The sequence below is a fragment of the Oxyura jamaicensis genome, chromosome 8 (assembly GCF_011077185.1).
Source record: "Oxyura jamaicensis isolate SHBP4307 breed ruddy duck chromosome 8, BPBGC_Ojam_1.0, whole genome shotgun sequence".
In the NCBI taxonomy this organism is placed as follows: domain Eukaryota; kingdom Metazoa; phylum Chordata; class Aves; order Anseriformes; family Anatidae; genus Oxyura; species Oxyura jamaicensis.
In genome coordinates this window covers 22,988,011-23,012,176 of record NC_048900.1, presented here as the reverse complement: position 1 = coordinate 23,012,176, position 24,166 = coordinate 22,988,011, and the positions used below count along the sequence as shown (strand labels likewise).

At 51.7% G+C, this 24,166-nt stretch overlaps 2 protein-coding genes and 1 long non-coding RNA gene across 4 annotated transcripts in view; 2 read left to right on the top strand and 1 right to left on the bottom strand.

The window, feature by feature from the left end:
- The window catches only part of ATPAF1 (ATP synthase mitochondrial F1 complex assembly factor 1), a 9,700-nt gene extending 8,433 nt beyond the window's left edge, over positions 1-1,267 (top strand). For both annotated transcript variants that reach the window (XM_035333482.1, XM_035333481.1), the window contains one exon: positions 670-1,267. In XM_035333482.1, the coding sequence (XP_035189373.1) occupies positions 670-864 (195 nt within the window). In that variant the 3' untranslated portion in view covers positions 865-1,267. The remainder of the gene's footprint in view (positions 1-669) is intronic.
- Positions 1-22,229, bottom strand: part of LOC118170883 — a 23,586-nt gene extending 1,357 nt beyond the window's left edge. Inside the window, exons 1-2 of the long non-coding RNA XR_004752912.1 lie at positions 22,217-22,229; positions 20,913-20,916 (exon numbers count right to left, since the gene is read on the bottom strand). This is a non-coding gene — a long non-coding RNA (uncharacterized LOC118170883). The remainder of the gene's footprint in view (positions 1-20,912; positions 20,917-22,216) is intronic.
- On the top strand, positions 6,421-24,166 carry MOB3C (MOB kinase activator 3C). The gene is made up of 4 exons (XM_035333483.1): positions 6,421-6,786; positions 11,898-12,382; positions 18,765-18,967; positions 22,581-24,166. The coding sequence occupies exons 2-4, from the start codon at positions 11,962-11,964 to the stop codon at positions 22,608-22,610; spliced, it is 654 nt and encodes a 217-aa protein (XP_035189374.1). The 5' UTR covers positions 6,421-6,786; positions 11,898-11,961; the 3' UTR covers positions 22,611-24,166.

Genomic DNA, 24,166 nt, shown 5'->3' with positions numbered 1-24,166 from the left:
TCGTTGTAAAGCATAAGCAAAATTTAGAAATGCTTCTGGTCTTCTTGTTAATGGAAGCAAATTTAAATGAAAGTGGTTGCTACCTGCCAACAAGTTGAAACAGTGTTTTGAAACTTAATACTGATGGGCAAAGCAAGAGACATCCAGAGCTTTGTGTTAAGTTTCTGTGCCTTTGCTCTTTTCCCTGCGTGTGGGCGTCCTGTTATTTGCATATCTGTAATAGTACAGTGCTAGGACTAATGGCAGTAGGGATTATACTGGTGGAACAAGATGATAACTAAAGCATCCCACCTCTAATTGACCCACTTACACCACTTCCGAAACTATGTGGTAATGCATTTGCCCTGTTGTATTTCTGAGTAGACAATCAAATTTTGCAACACGAGTCAACCGTAGGAGGAGAAAAATGTGACTTTGGTAAACCTGCAGTGCCCTAGAGTGGGTAGGGATCATGACAGATAGGGTGCATCTTTGACCTCTGAGGTGTATGCTCAGCAGGAGACTAATTTGTAGGCATGGTGCTCAGGTGCCTAAGTAGGTCAGGAACAAGAGGGAGACGGTTTTGTGAAGAGATCTGCAAAACGAGGTTGACTTTCAGCCCCTGAATAGTCTTTTTCAATGGGAAACAGTAAACCCCAATGTTAACAGATCCTTTATTTACACTTGCAGGTGGTCCACGAAGCCCAGTGCTTGGCGAATCAGGTGCAGCTTTTCTATGCAACGGATCGTTCTGAGACCTATGAATTAGTGGAGACCTTCAACCACAGATCCAGCGAATTTAAATACATGTCAGTTATAGCAGAGCTTGAGCAAAGCGGACTTGGGAAAGCACTGAGACCTAGTCAGGTTTCTGACAAGTCATAGAGACTGCATGTGAAGCAAGCCAGCAGCAGTCAAAGGGTTTCTTAGCTGGTTCCTGTCTCTTCCATTCTGTGGAGTTGGACTGGCTACAGGAGGGATCTGGAGACATCCTGGGAGTCTGAATGTCAATCCCGCCTGGCACCGATACAAGCTGAGGACATGGATCATTTGAGCAGCGTTAACGAGTTGCCCAACTGGAGCACTGCACTTCAGTGTAATGTTGTCAGAAGGAGCTGTTTTCCCTTCCTGTGACTTAACTGCTGCACGCTGTATTTCTGAGATCTGAAATAAAATGCAAGAATAGGAGTTGTATCGTGGAGTGTATTGACATCACCAGAAAGATAAAAATCGGTGTTTCTTCTCAATAAAGGCATTTTAAATGCCCTCTGTCATTATAATTGCATGGTCTAGTGCTTTTTAATTTGTGTGGAATTTATACAGACTTGTCTGTCAAGAAGAGAGAATGGGTGTGATGGTCTAAAACAGACTCCTCTCTGTTACCTTGTGTGTGAGGTTCCTCATACAGATGTATAATGCGGCCTGCGTGGTTTTTCAGGACTAAAGAACAGAATGACTTAGATCTGTTCCGGGAATGTTGTGCTTCTTAATTGATATATCCGTTTCATCCTGTTGCTGGGTTTCTATCTTAGAGTTGTTTTTCTTGAGGAATAGGATATTATAAACATGGTTTTATTTTTGTGTCTTTTTGAGTAGTGTAGAGGAATTGTGTGTTTTATAGCATGTTTTTTTCTCAGGCTGGCATCTACTCAGCCAGCTCTACAAATGGTATTTAAAGGGACAAAAATAGCTCCTGTTTCTGTATCAGGAACAGCACTACCTATAATAAAAGCAAGATGAAATGGCGTAATAACAGAGCTAGAGCCACCGACCAGTTCTTCGGTTGCTAAATGACAACTCATGGAAAAAAATGCATTAGTGGGCATTAGTGTAGCAGTTTGTAGGAACCTGGCTTTACAGACTGCAGCAGGGTGTTTTTTTTTTTTTTTTTTTTTTAACCTGCTTTCAGTGGAAGAATCCCAAAGAATTTGTGCTTTGAGCTCCTTGTTTTCCTTCCCAGCAGAGGCAGACAGGCCTCTGCAGACAAGCGCAGGCTGTGCAGGGATCTTCGATATGCCACCACTGCACCTGTCTGTATGTAAACAAGATAACCAGGAGCAGCACTGAAATACTTCCCCTATCCACATCACATCACTGACACAAACGTGGCAGTAGCACTAGTTATCTGTCACGTCCAGACCACATTACATCTTTCCATCAGCCTGCTGAGGCTGGTAAGCATTTCTTCCTTTGCCAAAGAAACAGGGACAAGGAGAAGCAACTTGTCTGTCAGAAAAAGACCAGTCTTGGGGGCAGGCCTGGTAACAGACTTTTTTATGCTGCCCTTAACCGTGACCTGGTACAGGTTTGCTTGGTTACAAAGTGCTCTTACACAATCTGTTAGCTAGTGTAATTGCAGGTCCCTATTGCTGTAATATTTTGAGTCTCTTCCTTGGACATGAACAATGTTCAGCTAAGCACTAAAGGCAGAGTAAGGTTTTATTGATGAAATTTAACAGTGATTTTTGTGTGTTAGGTATGAACTCTTGTCCATTAAAAGATGTTTCTACAAGAGGTCCATCTTCTGGGGCTGTGCTGCAAGGAGATGGTTTTGTTCTCTGGTATTGCCTTTGTTTCTGATTGGCTTGGGTGTGAGAAAGTGTACACAGCAGGGGAGTAATCAGGGGAGGTGTGGATAGGGCTGTTATAATCTGATAGCCCAACACCTTTATTAAAGAGCCTTTTTCCTTCTGTTTTACAGCATTGGTGCTCCATTTGTCATTTTCCCTTAGTGGAAATAAGGGCAGTTTTGATTCATTATTCACTCCCTGCTTTGAAGAAGTCAAAGTTGCTGTATTCATTTTTAATATAGCTATAATACAACATCCCTGGATGAGTAATTGTTAACAGGAGTGAAATTCAAGGCCTCCAGATCTACACCTGAGCCTCTTTCTGAGCTTAAAAGACCAAAGTCTCTGGTATAAGGCTGTGAGCAGTTACTACCTGTAATTTGAGTGTTGTTTTTTTTTGTTTTTGTTTTTAAGGCTCGGGGGTGATTAGTTGCAAGCTAAGAACTTCTGCAGGGGGTTAAGACAGAAAAAAATGGTATGTTATAGAGGAGGAAACATTTCGTGCATTGCATGCACTGGGTGTGTTTTTGAATAAGACCCTACCTGAAAAGGCAAAATTGATCATACCACTCGAACCCATTTTGTGAAGAGAATGGGGTGGGTGCATTTTCTGGCCCTAGAAGAGGCAAAATCAACTGATGGAGAGAGCAAGTGCTTTTCTTCTGGTATTTTCACGTGCCTTAAAGCGTACCCCATAATGTTTCCTCCTTGTGTCAGGGTGAGGCCACCTGGCACAGAAATTACTGTGCTGATGACCTGGTGTTGCGTTGTGTCTCCACAAACAGAAGAGCCTAAAGCTCACTAGGTTTGTTTGTGCGTGTGTGCACAGTGGTAAGAAGACTGCCAAAGGCTTACAGAGCTGAAAGCTGCACGACCTGGGAGGTATTCCCTGCTCTTCCACTGATGCAGCCTTGGCATGGGCTGGCCACAGGCATAGACCCGCTGCCCCTCTGCACCTCGGTGCATGTCGGCAGCTACTCCAGGTCTAAGCCACTAAAAACTCGCGTAGGGTTTGTCGGACACTTGTTCTTAGGGTGTGTGAGGCTGAGAGCTGCTGAAATCCATCTTTTGGTCGTAGCTTGGGTAACCGTGAGACGCTGTGCTGTACAACCGCTAGAGGGAAGATGTCCCTTCGCTCTGAGCTACCAGCGCGCGGTTTACAAAGCTTGTCTGCTCAACTTTGTTAACTCGGGGTGGGATTTGTGCTAGAAAGACATATAGATGCCCAGGCTGCTCCTGTGCAGGCAAGCAGCAAGAGGATGCAGTGGGATATATCGAGTTATTTAAGGTTCCCGTACCCCTGGGAAGGATGCAAGACCCCGGTAACTCCAGCACTAGTTTTCCAAGCTGTTTTGCTGATTTCCAGCCACTTGTGGGCCGGGGTCTTCCTGAGCTGAGTGCGTCTCTCTCTTCAGTAGCCCTCAAGTGGGCATGTTTGTGGAGGAGGAACCCAAACCTCCTCAGGGCCCTGTGTAGTCTTCAGCCCCTGCAGCAAGGAGCTTGTGGCTGAGCCGGTGCCGCACGAACCACGACCTCTCAGTGCCACCTGCATTTGGGATGTGACAGGAGTTCGTCTTAGGAGCAGTGGAGCCGGTTTTATAGCCAGAGGCTCTTGGTTATCAGCATCTTGAAACCAGGGAGATGGGCCCCACGTCACCAGGAAAGCCGGAGGCCGTCCGCTCCCCAGGGACGCACCCTGCCTCCTCAAAGACAGCTGTCACGGCAGACTGAACAATGTTCATACTCTTGTTTAAAATGCTGACCCCGGTGCTTTTTCATCTGTGTCTGTTTCTTCCTGTGCTTGGCAAATGAAGATTAGAGCCCTGGAAAACAGCGAAGCTGCGGTCCCCTTGGAGGAAGTCCCCGCGCACTATCTCTGAGTGTCTGAAGGACTCCGGCGGGGCAGCTTGCTCTTCCTGGCGCTGCACAGCCCACGCAAACTTCTCTGGAGAAGTCCTCTGCCTCTGGAAAGACACAGAGCAACCCCCTGCTCCCTTTTGTTTTCACTGGGGCGTGCTGTGCCTTAAACCACACGAAGTCCATCACAGCGTTGGGCCTCTTTCCGTGACCGCCTGCGAGGTCTGGCAGAGCCATCCACCGCTCCGGGCCCGCTTCCATCCCTGCTTCCTTCCCCTCCACGATAAACTCAGCCATGCACCTGCCTTCGTGAGCCGGACCAGAGCACCCTCTTCCTTCCTCTGGGGCAGACAAATGCCCTCCTCGCAGCGACACGGCTCCCTCCTGCCCCAAACCCGCAGCTGGGACCACACGTGGCTCCGCTGCCTCCCTGTTCCCCTTATGTGAGGTTTTCCACATAATCTGGGGACGAGCACGGACTCGGTGCCCACCAGGTCCCTGGGGAGGAGGAGAGCTGCATGGCACAAACCTTGCCAGGACTCCTGCTGCAGCGGGGGACAAGGAGCATGCGGTGCCAGGGACGTGTCCCCGGGTGCTGGTGGCTCTGCCAGGCAGGAGGGTTTGTCCCTGCTGGCTCACCCCACCCCACTGGGGGAAAACGCACCCCATGGCACTCAGCAAAAGGAAAAAAAAAAAAAAAAGAAAAAATTTTGCCATTGCCTGAACCCGATGAAGCAAGAGGCCGGGCTGGTTCACCAGCTACCAGGAGGAGCCTGCCCAGCTGATTTTGATGGTGTCACTTTAACCCGAAACCACTGGCCCTGACCACGAGAGCGCTGGCCCTGCCTCCGTGAAGCATCCCAGGGGAACTGGGGAAGGCACAAATGCAGAGCTGTTGTATTTGATGAGCTGATAATCACAAGCAAGCAGGACAGATGGATCTGACAGCTCTGTCGTTCTGGGCTTAATCATTGGCGGTTATATTTTCCCCTTTGCAAGGCTGTGGTGCCCAGTGGTTCCCTCCAAGCCCAGCTCTGAGCTTGCAGGTTGTTTCACCTCCAGATTTTACCTTTTCTGCAGAAACGTGCCGCAGCTGCAACACCTCAGCAGCCTCGCTTTGCAATGGGTGCTAGCTCCGTGGTCCTGCCTGGGGCCAGATCCCAAGCACAGGTGAGTCCTTCGTGTCCTCGGTGTGTCCCCACCCCATCACCTGGCCCCAATGTGCCCTTCAGCCACGTCCCTGCTGGCTGATCGGGGACATTTGTCATCACCTGGTAGGTGACTATTTTTAAGGACTGTCTCTCGGGAGCAGCAGGCAGAGCCCCCATCCTACACCCTCCCCCTTCATGCAAATATCCGCAGCACCAGGATCCTCCCAACTTATGTCAGCAGCATCAGCAGGAGAATCCCAGAGCAGGGAGAGACCCTATTAGTGCCATTTCTCCCCCCCCAAAAAAAAGTAAAGAAAAAAAAAGAACAGCAAACAAACAAACAACAACAACAAAACAACAACAACAACAACAAAAACAATTGAAAGTTTAATTGAAAATGCGATTTGAAAGCACCTGCAAAACCTGCATCTCAGCGGGACCCAGCGCTGCTCCCTGGGGAGGACAAGGGGAGCGGGGATGGGGAACTGGGACACCAGCACCGCTCAGCTGCCTCCTGCCCGGCTCAGGCACCCGCCGGCTTCACGCCGGACGTGTGCTGGGTGTTTTATATCCCCGTCCAGGCAGCCAGAGCTGAAGCCAGCCGTGCTCCTCCCGCAGCCCTGGCTGTGCCAAGCCGTCCCACGCTGCTCCTGCAGTGCCCACCGCTCTGGCTCGAGCGGCACTGAAACATCTCAACGCACTTCATAACTCTCCCCACCTCTCAGACTAACAAAAGTAAGTCCTGTCTGAAGCCAAAGGCTTTTTTTGCCTTTTGTTTCTGCTTTCTCTTTCCTCTTTTTTTTTTTTTTTTTTTTTTTTTTCCTTGGGAGGCGCCCAGCTTGTCCTGGCGCTTTCCCCTGTGGCCGATTTGGGGGTGCAAAGCAGGGAGGGATGCACCCGCGTGTGCGCACACGTGTGTGGACGTGTGTGCACCCGTGTGAGCTGCTCGGCGTGCCGGGGGGGCCGCGGGGCCCGGGGACAGCTGCGGCGCGGCAGGGTCAGGATGTGACATCAGCGGCGGCACAAAAATCCTCGGCCCCGCTTTCTGCAACGAAAGCCTGGCCAACGTCAGCGTGCAGCCGCTCCTCCCGCCGTGGGGCATCCCGGCGGGCGCTGGGGTTTTGTTTTGCATTGGTTTATTTATTTATTTTTTAATTATTTTTTTTCCCTAGTCAGAGCAGAAAGCGCAGCGGGATCGTGTGCTGGCAGCTGGGCGTGCCGGGGATGAGGTGAGTGCTGGGCTGGGGAACGGAGCAGCACCAACGTCCCGGTGCTGTGTCCCACACACCTCCGAGGATGCTCCTGGGGTGCTTCCAACACAGGTTGGGCAAACGCTGGGGAGAAGCGAGCCCTCCCACTCCCCGGCTGGGACACGGAAGCCTGCGGAGACTCTTCCCCACGCTGCCGGTGTCTCAGCTGGGCTGTGAGTGTGTGAATACCGAGGGATCCTGTGCCTGGGGTGCGGGAGGGTGCTGGGCTGGGGAGACGTGCAGGAGCCTGGAGGTGTGCAGGGCATGGGGGGAGCCCACGGTGTGGGTGGTCACCCTGCAGCCTGGTGGGGACGGTCCTGGAGGTGGATTTGTCTGTGTCCGAGGGAGGGCAGGGGCAGCTGGGGCAGAGCGAGCGGTGAGGATGCGCTTCCAGCCGCTGGCTTGTGTCCTGCCGGAGTTCCTGGCGTTTGGGATTGTGGCTCTGGTGGTGGGGGGATCGCCCCTGGGTGCCGCAGGGAGCCTATCTGGTGGCTGCAGCAAGATCCCAGCCCCAGGAGTGAGGTACCCCCAAACAGCATCACCCCAAAACGAGCTGGATGTGCCACCTCCAGTGCAGAGAGATGGGGCTTTGGTTTGCTGGGGTCAGGGACACAGAGGGGACAGTGAGGCTGGTCTGGGGGTGAGCAGAGATGTGAGTGGTTCTGTTCCTGGAAACCACATTGGTTTTCACGAGGTGGGGATTTCCGAGTGTCAGCAGAGCCGAGGGAAGTACTGGCACAGAGAGCTGAGCCCTGCTGCCTTTGGGAGTTGGTCCCTTCAAAAATGGGTGCTGGGGACTGCCCCAAATGATGCTCATGCCTCTCACAGGGCTCAGCAGCACCAGGAGCTGTGCCTGGTGTTTAGGGCTGGTGGGACACCACCTCCAGCCCCCGGCTCTCTACAGCCTTGCTGTCTGGCATGCTGGCCCTCGATCCCCTTCCTGACATCTTGTCTTGGCTCGTTTCCTGGAATTTTCCAGCGTTTGGGTTATATTTGGGATCGGCAGCCAATAACCCCGTTTCTCACAGACGGCCCAGCTGGGGCTTGGCTCCAGCAGGAAGCCCGGGGAGAAGGAGCGGGGCCAGAGACTTGAGGCCGTGCCCCCAGCACCTTCGTCCAGCACCCCACCTCCTTTAAAACCTGACATGGCCATGGGGAAATCTGCAGAACCTCCTTGGGGAGCACTGCCTGCCCCCAGCCCCTAGCAGGACAGGGTCTGAGCTGCCTGCAGGGACAGGGATGCTCGTGAGAGGCAGCTTGGCCTTCGGGGCCTTTCTGGTGCACCTCTAGGGCCACCACAAAGAAACCCCAGCTGCAGGTGCTCCAGGACAGGCCACAGGTTGAGCTTTCAACAGGGCTTCTCTAGTGCTCACAGAGAGCTGTGGGGTCAGGATGCAGACAGTAACACAGCCTTGAGCAGCAAAAAGCCAGCAGAACCTCCAGGCCAGCAGGCAGCTGGTCCGACTGGCCATCTGGAGGCCATCAGGGGCTCAGGCTGGTGTCTGGGCCAAGGCCAGCCCCACCACACGGGGAAGTGGCAGGAGGGGAATTTTTGTGCTGTTGGGAAGGGGAGAAGGGAATCCCCATCAGCAGGGGAGGAGAAGCCAGCACCGGAGCGGCCTCACGCCAAAATCCACCAGGGGAAGCAGAGGGGGGACATGGAGCCGGCAGTTTTATGGGAGCCCTGCTACGTGGGGCTCGGTCGGCTCAGGGCCTCTCGGAGGCTGCTGCCGAGCGGCCCTGCGGTTTCGGATGCTTGTGTGCGTGTGTAAGCGTCTCGGGCCGCATCCAGGGCTGGCGCAGGCACCAGGCCCGCTGCCAGCTGGAGGTGCCGCTGTCGGCGCCTTCCTCCCCCTTGTTATTACCGATCCCAGTCAGCAATAAGCATTACTGCGTCCCAGGGGCACTCGCAAAGAGCTTTCCCCCTCCCCAAAGCCAAGCCTTTGACTTTACAGCCCTAAATATAATGGGATAAATATAAAGGAGATGAGTTTTAAAATTGGGGAAACTGAGGGAGCGTGGCACCGTCCCCACCAGAGCCCAGTCCTCTCTGTCAGCCCACAGAGCGGCGCTGCCCTGACTGCTCCCCGCTGGTTTTGGGGTGAGAGATGCCGGCCTGCACTGGTGGCCTTGCTCGGAGCATGGGATTGTTTGCGGTGGGCAGAGGAAGCTCCCCTCCCTTCTGTTTTTTTTTTTTTTTTTTTTTTTTTTTTCCCTTTTGTTTTGCCAGTTTCTAAACAGACCGTTCAGTGTTGTTCTTAGTTTAAAACAAAGCTTTTGCCTGGCAGTGATCTTCTGTGGTTTTCAAGTGATTTAAAGAAAAAAAAAAAAAAAAAGAAAAAGAAGCAAAGAAGCCTCTCCAAATCCGAAACTAAGGGCTGATCCTGACCCTGAACTTGTTTCCCCCCATCCAGTTCATTTCCTTTCTCCTCTGGCCCTGCCAGCCCTCTAGGAAACCAGGTTTGCACGTCCCAGCCTGCTGCAGCCCCACGGCCCTGCCGCACCCCTGCAGCTTCACCCTGCACCGACTTGGCTCTCGCTAAACCCCGCAGGTTTCTCCCCTGCTGCTGGTAAAAGCAGGGGCACGACTGAAACCAGCAGCCTTTGGAGCAGCGGAAGGGTTTCGCTGGGTGTTAAACCAGCCCCTGCAAAACGCGAGGCTATTTTGGGCAGGCAGATGGGGCAGGCACCGAGGATGCTGCAATGCCACGGTGGGCATGCAGCAGCAGGGACAAGGGGGACATGGGTCCACCAGCGAAACCCCAAGCATCTTGCTCTGGAGGTTTGCAGATGCTTCAGGACGGGACATGCGGCTGTGGGTGCCGGTACCGCCCTGCTGTGGGAATCACAGGGCGGCCAAGCGGGGACGGAGCCGTGCCCGGGGTGCTCGGGGGGAAGCTTTGATTTTGCACGTGGGAACTGTGGGCTGCCCGGCACCACGCCAGGCCCCCTGGGCACTGACAGCAGCGGGATGTGCACCGTCATGTTGTGGGGAGCTGCTGCCTCAGCCTGCTGGGGCAGGGCTTTAGGATCTCCCCAGCCGGGCATCCCATTAGTGCTGCCTCACGTTTTGCTGCTCCAGGTTGAAGGCAGGGACTGGGAAATCCTGGACCTGCAAGCACTGCTGACAACCTGAGTCCACGGCCACTTCCAACAAACTGCTTTTTTCCCCAGCATCCCCACTGAAGGGCTGTTCCGGGTGTTTAAAGCCCCAGCCCTGGCCTCCCCGCTGCTCCCTCCCTGTGCCTCTCACATCTTTTCCTGCCCGCCGAGAAGTGGAAGCCTTGGAGCGAGGTTGGGAAAGAAGCCGGCTCTTGGCCCGGCGCCTCTCCTGCTCTTTTCAGTCGTAAATCCCAGGATGTGCTGCTGGCTTTGTGTTAAATCGGATTTCTGGAGAACAGTTTTCTCCCCGATTCCGGTAAGGATTCACGAGGCTTTTTAATGACTCGGTAATTCAGTAGCGATGCTGGCAAGGATCCTGAGCAAACCCGCCCGCGTTACCCAGCTGTGCCCAGCTGCCTGTGAGCTCGGGAAGGGGGCTGCTCCCAGCGCTTGGGCAGCGGCGCGTAGTGCTCCCTCATTGCTGCCCATCTCCAACAGATGCAGGAAAACCCCCAGCAGGAGCTTATCAGGGTTCTTACCCCCCCTCTCCCTCCCCCCTTTTTTTTTTTAATTGGGCATGGCGCCTGTGTGGGGGAAAATCACCTGCAGGCACCCTGGTATTAAGCTGTTGCATGATGGCATGGGGCAAAAATCACCTAAAAACACAAGGTTTGGGACTGGGTACAGCAGGGTATGGCAGGGCATGGTGCCAGCGTGCCGTAAGCTCTGTGATGGTGGCAGAGCATCACTGCATGTGTGGGAAAGGCTGCAGCTCTTCCCCACCAGCCTCCGCAGCACTGGTGGCACCCACAGCAGGGCTTTCCCCTTGCAGCCATGTGGCTGCGGTGTAGAAACCCCCGCAGGGCAGAACCTGCACCCAGGGATGTCCCCAAGGACTCTGTGGGGAGCAGAGGGCTTCCCTTGCAAGATGGATGGCTGATCTCTGCTGGGTTAAATGGGATTTGCCTGTGGCTCGGGACTGAGTTTACAAAACATTGAGTTTATACAGCAAGCTTTTGGCTAAAATATGTCCTTTTAATGCTGAATATGCATCCAAGCCTTGCTTGGACACCATTCCCTCCTGCTCGTGACTTTGGGTAAGTCACTTCCCCTTTCTGTGAACATATTTATATTTTTAACTCTTTCTCCACCTCCTCCTCTCTGGGGGAGGCCGTCTGGGGATTTTTTCCTCCGCAAGCCTCGGCAAAGCATTTAGCATGCTGGGGCCTTGATCCCCTGTTAACAACCATGGAGAGGAGCGCAGGGAGCTCCAGGCAGACCCACGAGTGCTTTTCAGATCGTCCAGGACACTCCAGAGCAGACAGGATTTCCAGCGGAGCTTCAGGAAGGAAAAAAGGGAAACGCTGCAGACCTGCTCCGTGCTGGCAACCCCATGCCGGCAGGAAGGGATGAGCTCAGAGTGGTGACTTCCAGGCCTCGTCCCCTGTCCCCGGGGTGCTGCGAGGCTGGAGAAGCGTGGGGAGCTGTGGGAGCTCCCGTGCGCATTGTGCGCCGGCACGGCCGCATCCTGGCACCGGCATGCTCGGCTGCTGTTTGTTTCCCTTTTTCGGATGCGGGTTTTGTTCTTCCGAACAAACACACGGGGCTGAACAACAACAAAAATCCCCCCTCTTCCCGTTGAGCCGGGTGCTGGGGCTGTGTGAACCAGCAGCCAGCTGCGGTCGCAGCGTTGTCCACAGGGAGCTATTTTTGTGAGCTGAGAAATCCCTGGGAAAGAGGCACGTCGCCTTTGCTAGGAGGGGATAAAAGATGCCAGGTCGGGGCTGCTGGGGTTGGTGAACACCGCGGATATCACATTTTTTGTTTGATTGCAATATTTACAGATAAAGGTCCGGAGATAAGAGGCTGGCTGGCTCCTCACTGCTGCCATTGTGGGGCCAGCAGCATCCTGGTGCTAGCTCGTCCCTGCGAGGTGCACACACACACGGCTCTGTGCATAACCAAAATCTGTGTCCTTCTCCTCCCAGAAACCTCCATCCCTGAAGACCCGTGGCTTTGTCTCCGCTGCCCTCACCCTGGCCGGCCCAGCCCATGATGGCACTGTGTCTCAAGCAAGTCTTCAACAAAGACAAAACTTTTCGCCCCCGCAAGAAGTTTGAGCCCGGCACCCAGCGCTTCGAGCTCTACAAGAAAGCCCAGGCCTCCCTCAAGTCCGGGCTGGACCTGAAGACGGTGGTACAGCTGCCTCCCGGCGAGAGCATCAACGACTGGATCGCTGTGCACGTGGTGGACTTCTTCAACCGCATCAACCTCATCTACGGCACCATGTCGGAGTACTGCACGGAGAGGAGCTGCCCCATCATGTCGGGCGGGCTCAAGTACGAGTACAGGTGGCAGGACGATAGCAAATACAAGAAGCCGACCAAGCTGTCGGCCCCGCAGTACATGTGTATGCTGATGGACTGGATCGAGATGCTCATCAACAATGAGGACATCTTCCCCACCAGGATAGGTGAGTGGGCTGTGGTTCTTCACAGAAGGGCTCTGCTTGTAACCAGTGTGGGTTCCCAAACCATCAGCGCAAACCTCCAGGTGTTGCTGAACTTTGCAATCCCAAGAGCTTGGAGTTCCTTGTTCTGTTTGCAGGGGTTGTGGAAAAAATATTATCTTCTTCTGTGCTTTTATATTTTTTCCATCTATTCTGCAGTTCTGAGAAATGAGGGCTGGTAGGTTGTCTGCTCCCTCACCCATACTCAAGGAGCTGAGCAGTGAGGCTGCTTGGAGGTGGTCAGCCTGTCCCTGCACCATCTTGTCCATTTTGTCTTGAAGGACCAGCTCCAGTTCTTTCTGGTTTTCTAAGTAGGTTCACACTCCCAAGGCTTGGCCTTTGTCCTGTTTTGCTGTGTCACTTCTCAGCTCCTTTCCACCCCTGCTAATTCATCCCAGCCCTGACGATACATCTCATCTTGCTATGTAGCTAAGGGATCAGCAGAGCAGATGCCTGACCAGGGACCTAGCCTTTCCAGCTGCTAAGCCCCTGCATACGATGCATCCTTGCAAAAAGTTTGGCCTTATGGGCTTGCAGCAGCTTCCAAAGGCAAGAGCAGAATGCGAAATAACCCCTCTGCTGCTGACCTGCTGTGTTTGGCAGCAGATACTGGCCCTGCTGCTGAGCTGCTTTCCTGTTGTCTGGGGAGATGGTCAGGGGCTGGAGCTGGCGTGCTGGCCGCTGGGTGCTGGTGAAGGACAGCTACAACCCCTCCCCTTCTGCTCTGGTTGTTTCCTGCCATCTTCAAGGAGCAGAAAGGGTCTATAAATAGACTCTTGCCCTGTCAGTGTTCAAGAGGCACTTGGATAATGTCTTTAATAATATGCTTCAGCTTTTGGTCAGCCCTGAAGTGGTCAGGCAGTTGGACGCGATGATCTTTGTAGGTCCCTTCCCAGTGAACTTTTCTGTTCTGCTCCGTCCCACAGGATCTATTCTTTCACTGGGTCATTTGCACTGGATCTGGCTGCCAGAGTCTCAGCTGCTGCCCAGGAGAGGTTGCTTTCCAGAAAAAAATCCAAAGCCACTTGAATGGAAAGGAAGCTTTAGGGATCTTAGAGGGAAATGCAGGGCTTTGCAAGTCTGTTTCCCCAAGCAGCATAGCCGACAGAGCTGGATGAAACCACTGCAGTTAGGCTTAGGGTTTTCATTAATATGCTGAAGAAAAACCCCTGGAAACATTGAAGAAAATGGTCCGTGTGGGATTTCTGGCTGCCACTAATTCTCACAGCCCCATTTGGCTGTACTGGAGCATCTAGGCACGTGCTGCTGCTTTTTCGGGGAAAGTCTCTGCCCCTCTGGGCTATGTCTGTGCCGTGGAGGCTTGGAGGAGTGACAGCTCTGTGCAAGCAGGAGAGAGGCAGCATGCAAAGGCTTTGCCTGCCAAAATCTTAATTTGAGCCTTGTGGAATGGGGCGCTCGGTCTGACCCAGCTGCACGGGCTCTGCCTGCAGTTAGGGTGGTACAACTGCCCTTCGGGGGTCTCCTCCCTCTCCATCCCCTGAAGCCCAGATGAGCACAGTGTGCTGGGGTGGTGCTGGAGCCCTGTGCCAGAGGACAGGCACCTGACCTCAGCTGAACTCCCACTTTATGGTGGCGTGCTGCGGGGAGGGACATGGGGCTTGGGGACAGTGCCCCAAGTGCACGGCAGCTTTCCATCCATGTCCATCCGTGCCATCTGTAAGGCAGCTGTCCCAGGACAAATTTTTCCCAGCTCTGGCCACCTGACTGCAGACAAAGCAGACTTTTTTTTTAGAAACAGCAAGTGTTACGCAAGCTTGCTAACGTTGCCCGTGTCTAACCTCAGCACCCCTGTCCAACAAAAGCTACAAAACCCAAAGCAGCGTGTGATTCAGCGGGGCTGGGTCATGGCTGTACTGGCAGCTAGGGGAGAGGCTCTTCATGGGCCAGAGTGGGGGACTTGTTCATCTCATTCATCCTGGGCTTGGAAATCGGAGGAAATGGTGAGGGTGGAGGAGATGCTGCATCTTCCCTATCCACAGGGAAGTCTACTGCAGGGCTCAGTCCCACTGAAATGCTTTGCTGTATATAAATCCTCCCTCTGGAAGGAAACCTGTCTGTCTGCCGGTCACGATGAGACAGTTTCCTGGCTGGGGTGAGCCTGGCTGCTATAAATCACCCACAGCTCTCCCAGACGACCCGTATCACTTAACATGCGCTTAGTGCTCTGTTTCCGCTCTCCCAACCAACGTAGCTGGCTTGAAAAAAAAAACACCAAAAAACATTTAAATGCAGAATAAGCATTGTTCCCATGCAGGGAATAGAATAAACGATTCTACAGGCTTATTTTTACCAGCTGGTAAAACTATGTCAGTAGATTTCTTCATGAGTGAATTACCAGCGGGAAAATATCGGCTCCTCGGGGTCATCACTCTGCCCCGCGGTGCCTGCTGATAGCTGGGAAACATTTCATGTTTCACCAAGAGCCTGCCCATGTGAAAACCCAAACTTGGAGGGTTTGCAGAGCCACCTGTCCCATGCCCACACTGCCCTGTGTGCCGAGACGCCTCCATTTTTAAAGCAGCGTGGACGTGGGGTTTGGACCAAAAGTAGCGGCGGCAGCGCCCGTGCCCTCTGCCAGATCTGCCCGCGGCTGCCAGGAGCATCGCTTGCAGGAAGCTCTGGGGCTGTTCTTGGAAAGCTCTTCCAAGCTCAACCCTGCCATGCAAGCATATTCCCAAAACAATGACAAAAAGCAGAGAAAGCTTGATGCATAATTATCCTGTTCTTTCTCCCCATAACAACAGGAGAAAAATGTTCAGAATTCAGCTAATTGTTGCAGTTTTCTCAGCTAGCTATTTTTTACATAATTTGCCCTTTATTTTCTCCCTTCTTTCTTCCCAAATTAATGCCACAGCAGCTTGCAGCTGCCATCGTGCTGTTAGTTTCAAAGGAGCTTTAAAGACTTATTTGTAGGAAAAGATGAATCACCGAACCATCCAGCGGCCAAAATGGATTTTAGCAATAATATTAACAACGATAATTCATCACGTAGTTCATTGAATTACTGCTTTTGGAGAGGAAAAAATACGACTGCCAAGAAGCAAAATAGTTTCACATTACTGATTCATCATGAAAAAATGAAATTGGCTGGTGCACAAGGGCTGGGGATAGGAGAGATGGCAGGAAGGATCCAAGACCCATCCACATTCCCTTCCTGTACGCGCAGGCGCTTTGTTACCTCTTGTTTTCATTTCCTTTTCCTCGCGGTCCCACATGGCTTCCTTATGTTTTGAAGCAATCAGCACAGCCGGTGGAAAACAGACTCCTCGGAGCGTTAAGTCACACCTTGGGGTTTCAAGGAAAACATCCAAGAGTAACTGAAGATGCTGATTCGTGTCGGGGTGGTGAGTCACACCGCTCGCCAGCACGCCGGCTGCACTGCAGTGATGAAATCGTACCTGCTGCTGACTTTACAGCCCTTGTCCTGCCTTCCAGCACGTGTGGTGCTCTCCATTTCCCTGCTCAGCTCCAGCTAGGACTGTTTCTGGTTGGGAGAGGCGATGACACCGGCCGCTGGCTGGCGGGTCAGCGTCTGGGTGGTGGCTGGGATCGCAGCTGGAGAAGAGCTGATGTTGCGTGTAAATGCTTTTCCTGGCATCCTGACTTGCTGGGGCTGCCCGTGGGTGCGAGCAGGAGGGGAGATGTGGGGAGAAGGAGCCAGAACCAGACACTCAAAATCCCTGGGCCGAAAGGACCATAGCAGGTGGTGGTGTCACGACATGGTGGGGTGAGAGGTGACCTGCTCAAGTCCCCGGGTGACAGCCAGCCACCACGGCAGCCTGGCCGTGCCTGGAGAGGACAGCCTCACACTGACACCTTGTGATGGACACAAGGAAGAGCAGCCCAGCTTCACGGCCCAGGAGCTGATGGTGCTGCGGGGTTCATGGGAAACCACAGTGGTGGGGTAGCCCAGGAGGGTACCTTGAGCTCCTGGCAGCCCAGTGCTATCTTTCCAGGCATCGTCAGGAGTATGATAGCTCAACAGCTCCCAGAGTTGCTGTCAGCCACAAGATTTTTACTAAATCTTTGTTCCCTGATGCAAGAGAAGCTTTTGGAGAACCCAGGTTGGAGCTGGATGTGTCTGCCCCTCCAGGTCTCTTCAGCCTGTGCACGAAGACATTGCTGGCAGCTGGTTTATAGGACAAGACGGTTCCTGGCTAATCTCAGGGCAAAGGCAGAGGAAAGCCACCCATCACCATCTGCCAGCTCTGGAGGTGGATCCTCCAACAGCAGTGTTAGGACCACAGACACCATCAGCCCTGGCAGTCTGAGACTGTTCTGTTCAGAACAGCCCATATTTCCCAGCTGGGTTCTGGGAACCTGCATTCATCCAAAATTACTTGCTCTGATGGATTTTTATTTATTAAAAGAAATATTTATTGACTGGTTCCTCAAAGGTGCTCTGTAGGGGCGACCCTAATGGCTTATCTCTGCCCCCAGCTGGGTGATTAGGGCTTTTATTTGCTTAGCAAATTCTCACTCAGTGCAAGAAGCCCCAGTGAAGCCTTTGTTAAAACACGGCACCGTTTCTGACGGCAGGGAAGCCCAGAGGTCTCAGCAGACAGCAGGCAGGGAGAGCTCCATGGTCACGGGGTGAGCGCAGAAGCAGATTCCCACACTGGTGGCATGGCAAAGGCCTGCGGGTACCTTGCCAGATGGAAGCATCTCTCCCAGAAAGCCCTACAGGACCTATTAGCATCCTAACGGGTGATGCCAAAGAGTGTGCTGGGTTTGCACTGCTGCAGGATGCTGACGTTTACGCAGGGCAGTGGCCGTGAACAGTCTCAGAGCACCTCTCCACGTCCAGGTGAGGCTGTGCCGAGACGTGTGTCCCCCTCAGGAGGTGGCAGCTGAGCCACCCATCCATGGCCTGAGCACCCAGCTCCTGCCCCCTGCATGAAGCAAAGCAGGGCTGGGCTGCAGGTGACGCTGTTCCTGACCAAATTTCCTTTCTGTCCCAAGTGCTGGGACCCTGGACAATGATAAGAGAGGCTCCATGCATGAACAGATCCTTTGCGTTTGCCACCCCTGGAGGAGAGGAGCACGGCACTGCTGCTGGCAAACAAAACTGCCAAGAGCCAGTGGGAAAAACAACTTAATTGCCTAGCAGGGCTGATGAGGAAGACTCAAAATTACCATTTTTATTTTTTATTTTTTAGCCAAGAGATTTGCACACTATCTGCAGCATCATGCCTGAGCTGGCCACGGTTGAGCGGAGATTATTTGGAAAGATTTTTAAGAGGTTAAGTGCTGTATTAGTAAGAAGCTCAGGGAGGAGGTAGGTACAGCTGCGGGAAGGGAGGAATTTATTTTGCTTGTTGCAGATTTGCATTGAATTGCTTGGGGAGAGGAAGAACCGTCAAGAAAACAAATCGTAATTGTTTCATTTTCCACCTTCCAAAAAAATATTTGCAGGGGTTTCAAAAGCCAGGTTTCCTTTAGAGATTTGCTTGCTGACACAGACCCTGTTATACTGCTGAGATTTTCACTGTGATAGCAGTGTGTTTAGGCAAGGGTGGAAATGTAGAGTAAGACATCGTGTCCTTGTGCAGGACAAGGATAAAAGCATAGAGTTTTATTTATTTATGTGTGGTGGGTCCTGTTCCTGGACGACTCAGTAGGAGCATCATACAGGCGCAATGACATGACTACATAAGCATTGCCAAGACGGACATTTCTGTTCCTGTCTTGGTGACACAATTGTTTGAAACAGGATCACAAGGAAAGCCGGAACCCCACCTGTTTCTGTTGATGCATCAGAAGTGATGTTTGAGGGCGTGTGGAGGAAGAAAGGTAGCACAACCCATGGGTTTGGTTCTGAGGAGCAGGGAAGGTTTCCGTCCTGCTGAGAGGAGGTTTTGTTCTGTTTGTAGACTCGGGTAAAGACATTTGTCTCTGCTGCGCTGGGTCTGCTCAGGTTTGTATGGAAAGGGCAGGACAGAGAGATCCAGACAGGGAAAGATGTGGCCTCCTACATTGTATGAGAAATTTTCTTTCCTAGGGAAACTCCCCAGATCATCAGAATATGCCTGCAGAAAATTGCTAGTTGGGCAATGAGGAAATTGGGCAAGGGAGAAAGCTGGATGGCACACTGCCCCCGTGGAGCTGTCACTCTTGACATTGGCCAAGCGAGTCTATCACCCACCCATGGTCCCATGGTTCCCTGTTAAGCATGGCAGCAACATTTACAGTCTAGCTGTGTTTTATTATTATTATTATTATTATTATTATTATTATTATTATTTTCTGGTGGTGGTGTTTTTTTTTTTTCCTTATTTTTCCCCAGAAATGGTCAAATGGCTTCCAACTTGCTTCTGCTTTGCAGGTGTCCCCTTCCCCAAGCAGTTCCAGCAGGTTTGCACTAAGATCCTCACCCGCCTCTTCCGTGTCTTTGTCCATGTCTACATCCATCACTTCGACAGCATCATCAACATGGGTGCCGAGGCTCACGTCAACACCTGCTACAAGCACTTTTACTACTTCATCAGGGAGTTCAGCCTCGTCGACCATCGGGAGCTGGAGCCTTTGGTAAGGACAGGGACAGGGAAGCAGAGGGGGTGAGGGCGGCGTGGGTTGGATGCAGCCCTGGTAAATTCAAGTGGGCCTGGGCTCTGCCTCCTGCAGTCACCCTCTGTGGGCTCTTTCAGCCACCCTACCTCAGCAGCACACCTATGGTTTTTGTCTCTGCACCACCACAACAGGGTGTCCCTCTGTAGACTTGGTAGCTCTAACGAAATTTTGCACACCGAAGTGTTGCCAGGCACTTGTGTGCACGTGGCTTTCTAGGGTCAGCTCTGAGCCCAGATCTCCTCTCCTCTTGAGTGTTCCTGTTGGGGTCTAAGGTCCTTGCCTGAGCTCCGAGTGTGAATTACAACGAGGCTGGAGGAAGGTGAGCCCCAGCAGGGCACACAGCTCCAGACAGCAGATATCCAGGCCATACGAGAGAGGCCTTGCTGGAGCTCCAGGATCTGCTGCAGCCTCCCTTGGAAAGCAATTAGCTAGGCAGAGTCCATGGAAGAAGCAGGGCTGGGGGCACCAGAGGAAGAGCTAGAGAGGCCCAGCACATAAACTAGAAAATGTGCATAGTTTTGTAACAGAAACAAGCGTGTCATGGGCAAAGTCAAGTGTGGTCTGACCTAGAGAGGATGTGTCGTGATGGGGAGAAGAATTAATAGGGAGCCCAGTGGATAGCATGCAGTGATAAAAGATGGGCTGCAGAAAAGGCTGAGTCCAGCACTGGAGAGCCAGGGAAAACCAAGTGGATCCAATACCAGAGAGACCAAAGAGCTAAGAAAAGTCACAACATGAACTGCCTGTTTAGGAGCACCAGCGGTGCCCCTGCCTCTGCCTTCCAAGCACTTTAACTCCTTTTCTGCTTTCTTTTGCCTCAGTCAATTCGCCTCCTCTGCTCTGATTGCAATTTGGGAGAGGGGATGATGATCCAGCCAGGGGAGACCTCAATGACAACAGCATCCACATTAATTACTTGGTGCCGTTTGACTGTGATCTATATTATCAAATGGCCCTCAGCTCCAGAAAATGGCAGCTCATGTCACTGTGTCCCGTGTCCTTCTTCCTCCCAGGCACTCCTCATGACAAACGTCGTTAGCATTGATACACAGCCCATGATGGTGTCATCTCCTTTGACTGATGCTGGCTAATGTAAATAATTAGCACTAATAGCCAAAGCAGAAGCTGACATCGCTAAATAGCCTTTCAATGCCAGTGACTCACATGCAGCATGGGATGATTTATGGGTCTACATGAATCAAAGATGAATAGATTTTCCAGCGTGATGCAACCAGGGTTAAACTACAAGGAAATGAGGCACATTTCTCTCTGGTCTGTCTTGTTTCTTGGTGTGCCCATTGCCTGGTAAGTGTTGCTGGTATCCAAGCCCTGCAGGAGGCTCAGGCACCTCCTTTCCCCAGGCAATGCCTGGCTGTAAGTGTGAGCAAGTGACCTGCAACCAGAAGATGCCTGTGCCCTGGATGTAGGGCTGTGCTGGGGACCGAGGGACAAGTTCCTGCAGCTTGTGAGTAACTTTCGAGGATTGAAAGCCATCCTTCTGATCACCCTGTTACCCCAGGGAACCCCAGTTCCTTGGGGTGTGCAGGGGCTGGTGCTTGCACTGGTCTGGTTGCACTGAGGCAGCACAGTGAGGATGCACAGATCCCAACACCAACCTCTGCAGTACATCCCACTTGGCCCCAGCCCATTTTCCCATCACAAATCTCCCTCTCCACTGGCTTGCTTTGCTCCTTCTCCTTCTCACTGGGCTGCACCATAGCTGTTGCCCTGCCCCTGGGTGCTTTTCAGTCTTGAAGGACTCTTCAGCTGGTTTGACACGCAGGCAAGGACAGATAGCACATTTCATCTGCCTTCAGCTTAGGCTAAGAGGGCAGGGTCTTGTTTTTGCAAGTTCTCAAGGGTTGCAGAAAGGTGATCATCTCTCAGTCAGGATGAGATGAACCATCCTCGAGAGGCTGAGTCCCTCCTGACTGCCTCATGACCTCACCTTGCACTTCGATGGCCAGTTGGCCCACACAAATTCCATGGGAGAGGAGAGTCCTGTTCCCTGCACGTGGCTGTGGAGAGCCACCAAGCACACAGGCACTTGGAGGGAGCAGGACAGCAGCTCTGAGTGCTGTACCATGGCTGCAGCTTCCCACATGTGGGTTTTCTTCTGAGGAGCCCCAGTTTGGAGATTTAGGATGATGAGGAAAGAAAAATGAGCATCTCGTCAGCCAGAGAATATCCAGTTAGGCCCAAGTAGCTTGGAAAAAGGTACAGGGATTATGGGATGAAGGGGTTCATGGTTTCGAAGACTGCCTCTGCCTGAATTTCCTTTTGCTGTCTCAATCAGACTTTTGTCAAACTTCTTTGGGAAGTGATTTCATAGCAGCGAACTGTGGGAGCCAAAAAGGAGATAGATCTTTTGCAAAGGCAGAACGACCGGCAGTGATTCACTCTTAACAAAGGCCAAATGGAGAAATGGGGGGCTCTGCACTTGAGGGAAGAGGTGGTAGGTCACGGCAATGGGCAGCAGCACTGGCAGAGCCCCAGCTGGTCACGTACCAAGGCAGGGTGCTGGGGATTTCCAGGGGGTGATGGCTGCAGAGAAGCCCTCTCTTTGCCACTCTCACTCAGTGGATTTTAAAAACCAAGCTCACAGCACAGTTTCTGCCCCCTCAGTTAGATCACTAAAGGGCCTTTTACAGGGTTACCCAAGAGACGTCCCACTTTCCTAGTTCTGTCTTTATTATTATTATTATTATTATTATTATTATTTATTTTTTCACAGTTGCATCCTTCCTTCTCCACAGACCAGTCAGGTCTATTTTGGGAGTACATTTTAATGTGAAACATTTATCTGTGGTGCATGGGGGATCTGTGTGCACGTGCAGATTCACAGACTGTGAACCTGTGAGCCAGAGAATCCATGGACTTAAGGTTGAGCTCCTTAAGGCAAGGACAACTACAGCCTTCCACCAGCTGAAAGGTGGGAACCTTCCCAAAGCAGCTAGCACCGTATGACGCCATCCTGGCTAAAATCCCCAATCTGTTAGCCTAAACAGAGCTTGCTCTTGTCATCTTGTCCCTCCCTGTGTCCAGTGCCGATGGCTCAGGCCTAGGATCTGTAGATGAAGCATTTGGCAAGCGACAAGAGTGGCGACAATGAGAGGAGGGGACTCTGGCTATGCATGCTTGGGCCTGGGTGGCTGATGGAGGAGCTGATGAAACTGGGGAGCCCTGCTCCTTATGTCTTAGGGGTACCACAAAGCAGTAGACCCCCTGAGAGGGACATTGAGCAAATACCAGGCAGGAGGCAGGAGGCAGGAGTTGCCAGGAGGTTTCCTGTGGCCCTCTGCTATTAGGGCTCATTTGCATTACAGTGTGGGATCCCTTACCAAAGCCACAGGTCCTTTGGGTGAGCTGTTGTCACCTCCTGGAGCAAGAGCCACCACTGGCAGGAGCAGCTCTGTGTCCTGAGGCTCTGAGAGCAGCACTGCCTGCTCTGCCTGCTCCCAGCCGAGTCAGCAGCAGGATACCTACCAAACTGCCTTGTATTGTCACTGTAGTGTAAGCTGTCTTTGCACTTACCGGTTTTCTCTTTTCTCCCCACTCCCTTTCAATGCAGAAAGAAATGACAGAACGAATTTGCCACTGAGGTGATCTCGGCGGGTGAACTCAGCCAGCTCACTCGGCACCCGACAGGACAAGTGTGCTGGGGGACCCCTTCCCAAGGACTTGCTCTGGGAGTCTCAACTGAACTATGAACACTGCAGAAGAGCCTCTTCAGGCCAGAGCTGAATCCCAAGCTTGCTAAACATCTCTGAACATATGTATTTTTTAAAATTTTAACAGATCCCAGTCTGTCATGTGGCTACTGTCTTAGAAAGCCACTGACTTCTGGAGAACGAGGCAAGTTGGGTTGACTGATGCACACTCTGGTCTCTAAGAATCAATCCCATGTGTGATAACATTTCCTCAGCAAATTTTCCTCTTGTTTTGTCCTCAGCTACATTATCTTCAAATGTTTTGTTAGCAGTACCTGCCCTGCAGGCAGGTATGACCTTGGCTGAATCATGCCTGTTGCCTTGCCCAGATGCGGTGGGTTTGTTGTAACGTCTGAGATCAGCTCTGCAAAGTTGGTGAGGTTTGATCCCAGCTGACTTCATGAGGTTAGCTGCCAATGTCCTGTCCTGTTTTTAGTCATGAGCTGTCAATGTCTCTCCTTTTGACCTAATCCACGCTTTACCAAAGGGACTTTTTTTTTTTTTTTTTTTTTTTTTTTTTTTTTTTCCCCAGGAACTTTTCATGCTTGGCAGCAGGGATTTCATGACTAATAGCAAGGTGGCCCCATGACAAAAGGAAGTGAATTGGCAACTTTCCATTGTGATCAGCACAGTCCACACAAGTATTTTCTATACTTAGAAACTGTGATACAAAGTGAGGGAAATAAACTTGCTAGAAAACAACCCGTATTTCCTGACATGTTGTCTTGGCTCAAAGCAGCAGACGCTGGCTATAGGAATTGTCCTTTCCATTGTCCAACTATATCACAGAAAAACAGGTGGGGAGGGACTTTAAGAGACATCTAATCTACCCTGATCTTCCAAAAATGCAAGATCGGTTTCCCTTAAGCCTTTCTGACTAGAGTTTCTCTAGCCTGAGAAAGAAAGCTACCTGGTCTGTGCCCCTATTCCCCTTAAAGACATCACCTCTCAAAACTTCTTCCCCGCTTGCAATGCCTGTTAACTAGTGTAGCATTCCCTGTGACATTTTCTTTTGACAAGAGTTGAAGTCTTTTATTTTTATTTTTTACAATTTTGAGGGAGTTAAATTGTCTGAGCCACAGCGTTTTTATGTTTGTCTTTCCTGGCCTTTTTCTGGGAAAGTTTTGTACACCAGACCCAGCTGATATTTATAACCAGGGCTTTGCCCATTTTGGGGGGAGGAGAGGGATGTGGCTAGAAAATGTAAATATTTAAGCCAACACTAAAGTGCACAAGTGCATTTTTAGTGCTCAGAGCACTTATTTTGTAGTGAAAATCTATTTTTTTTATATCTTGTGTACCAGATGTATATTTTTACATGGAAATAAAATGGAATAAAATGGACACAAAACGACCCAATAAATCATTCCAATATTTTCACTGTATAATAATATTTGAAAGTCCAAACATTTTTGTTCTGATACTAATTAAAGAAACATGAACAGGC

Excerpts from the sequence above, each read along its gene's own strand:
- MOB3C (XM_035333483.1), top strand. The coding sequence starts at position 11,962 with ATGATGGCACTGTGTCTCAAGCAAGTCTTCAACAAAGACAAAACTTTT. Across the intron at positions 12,383-18,764 it reads CATCTTCCCCACCAGGATAG|GTGTCCCCTTCCCCAAGCAG; the intron begins GTGAGTGGGCTG and ends TCTGCTTTGCAG. Across the intron at positions 18,968-22,580 it reads ATCGGGAGCTGGAGCCTTTG|AAAGAAATGACAGAACGAAT; the intron begins GTAAGGACAGGG and ends CTTTCAATGCAG.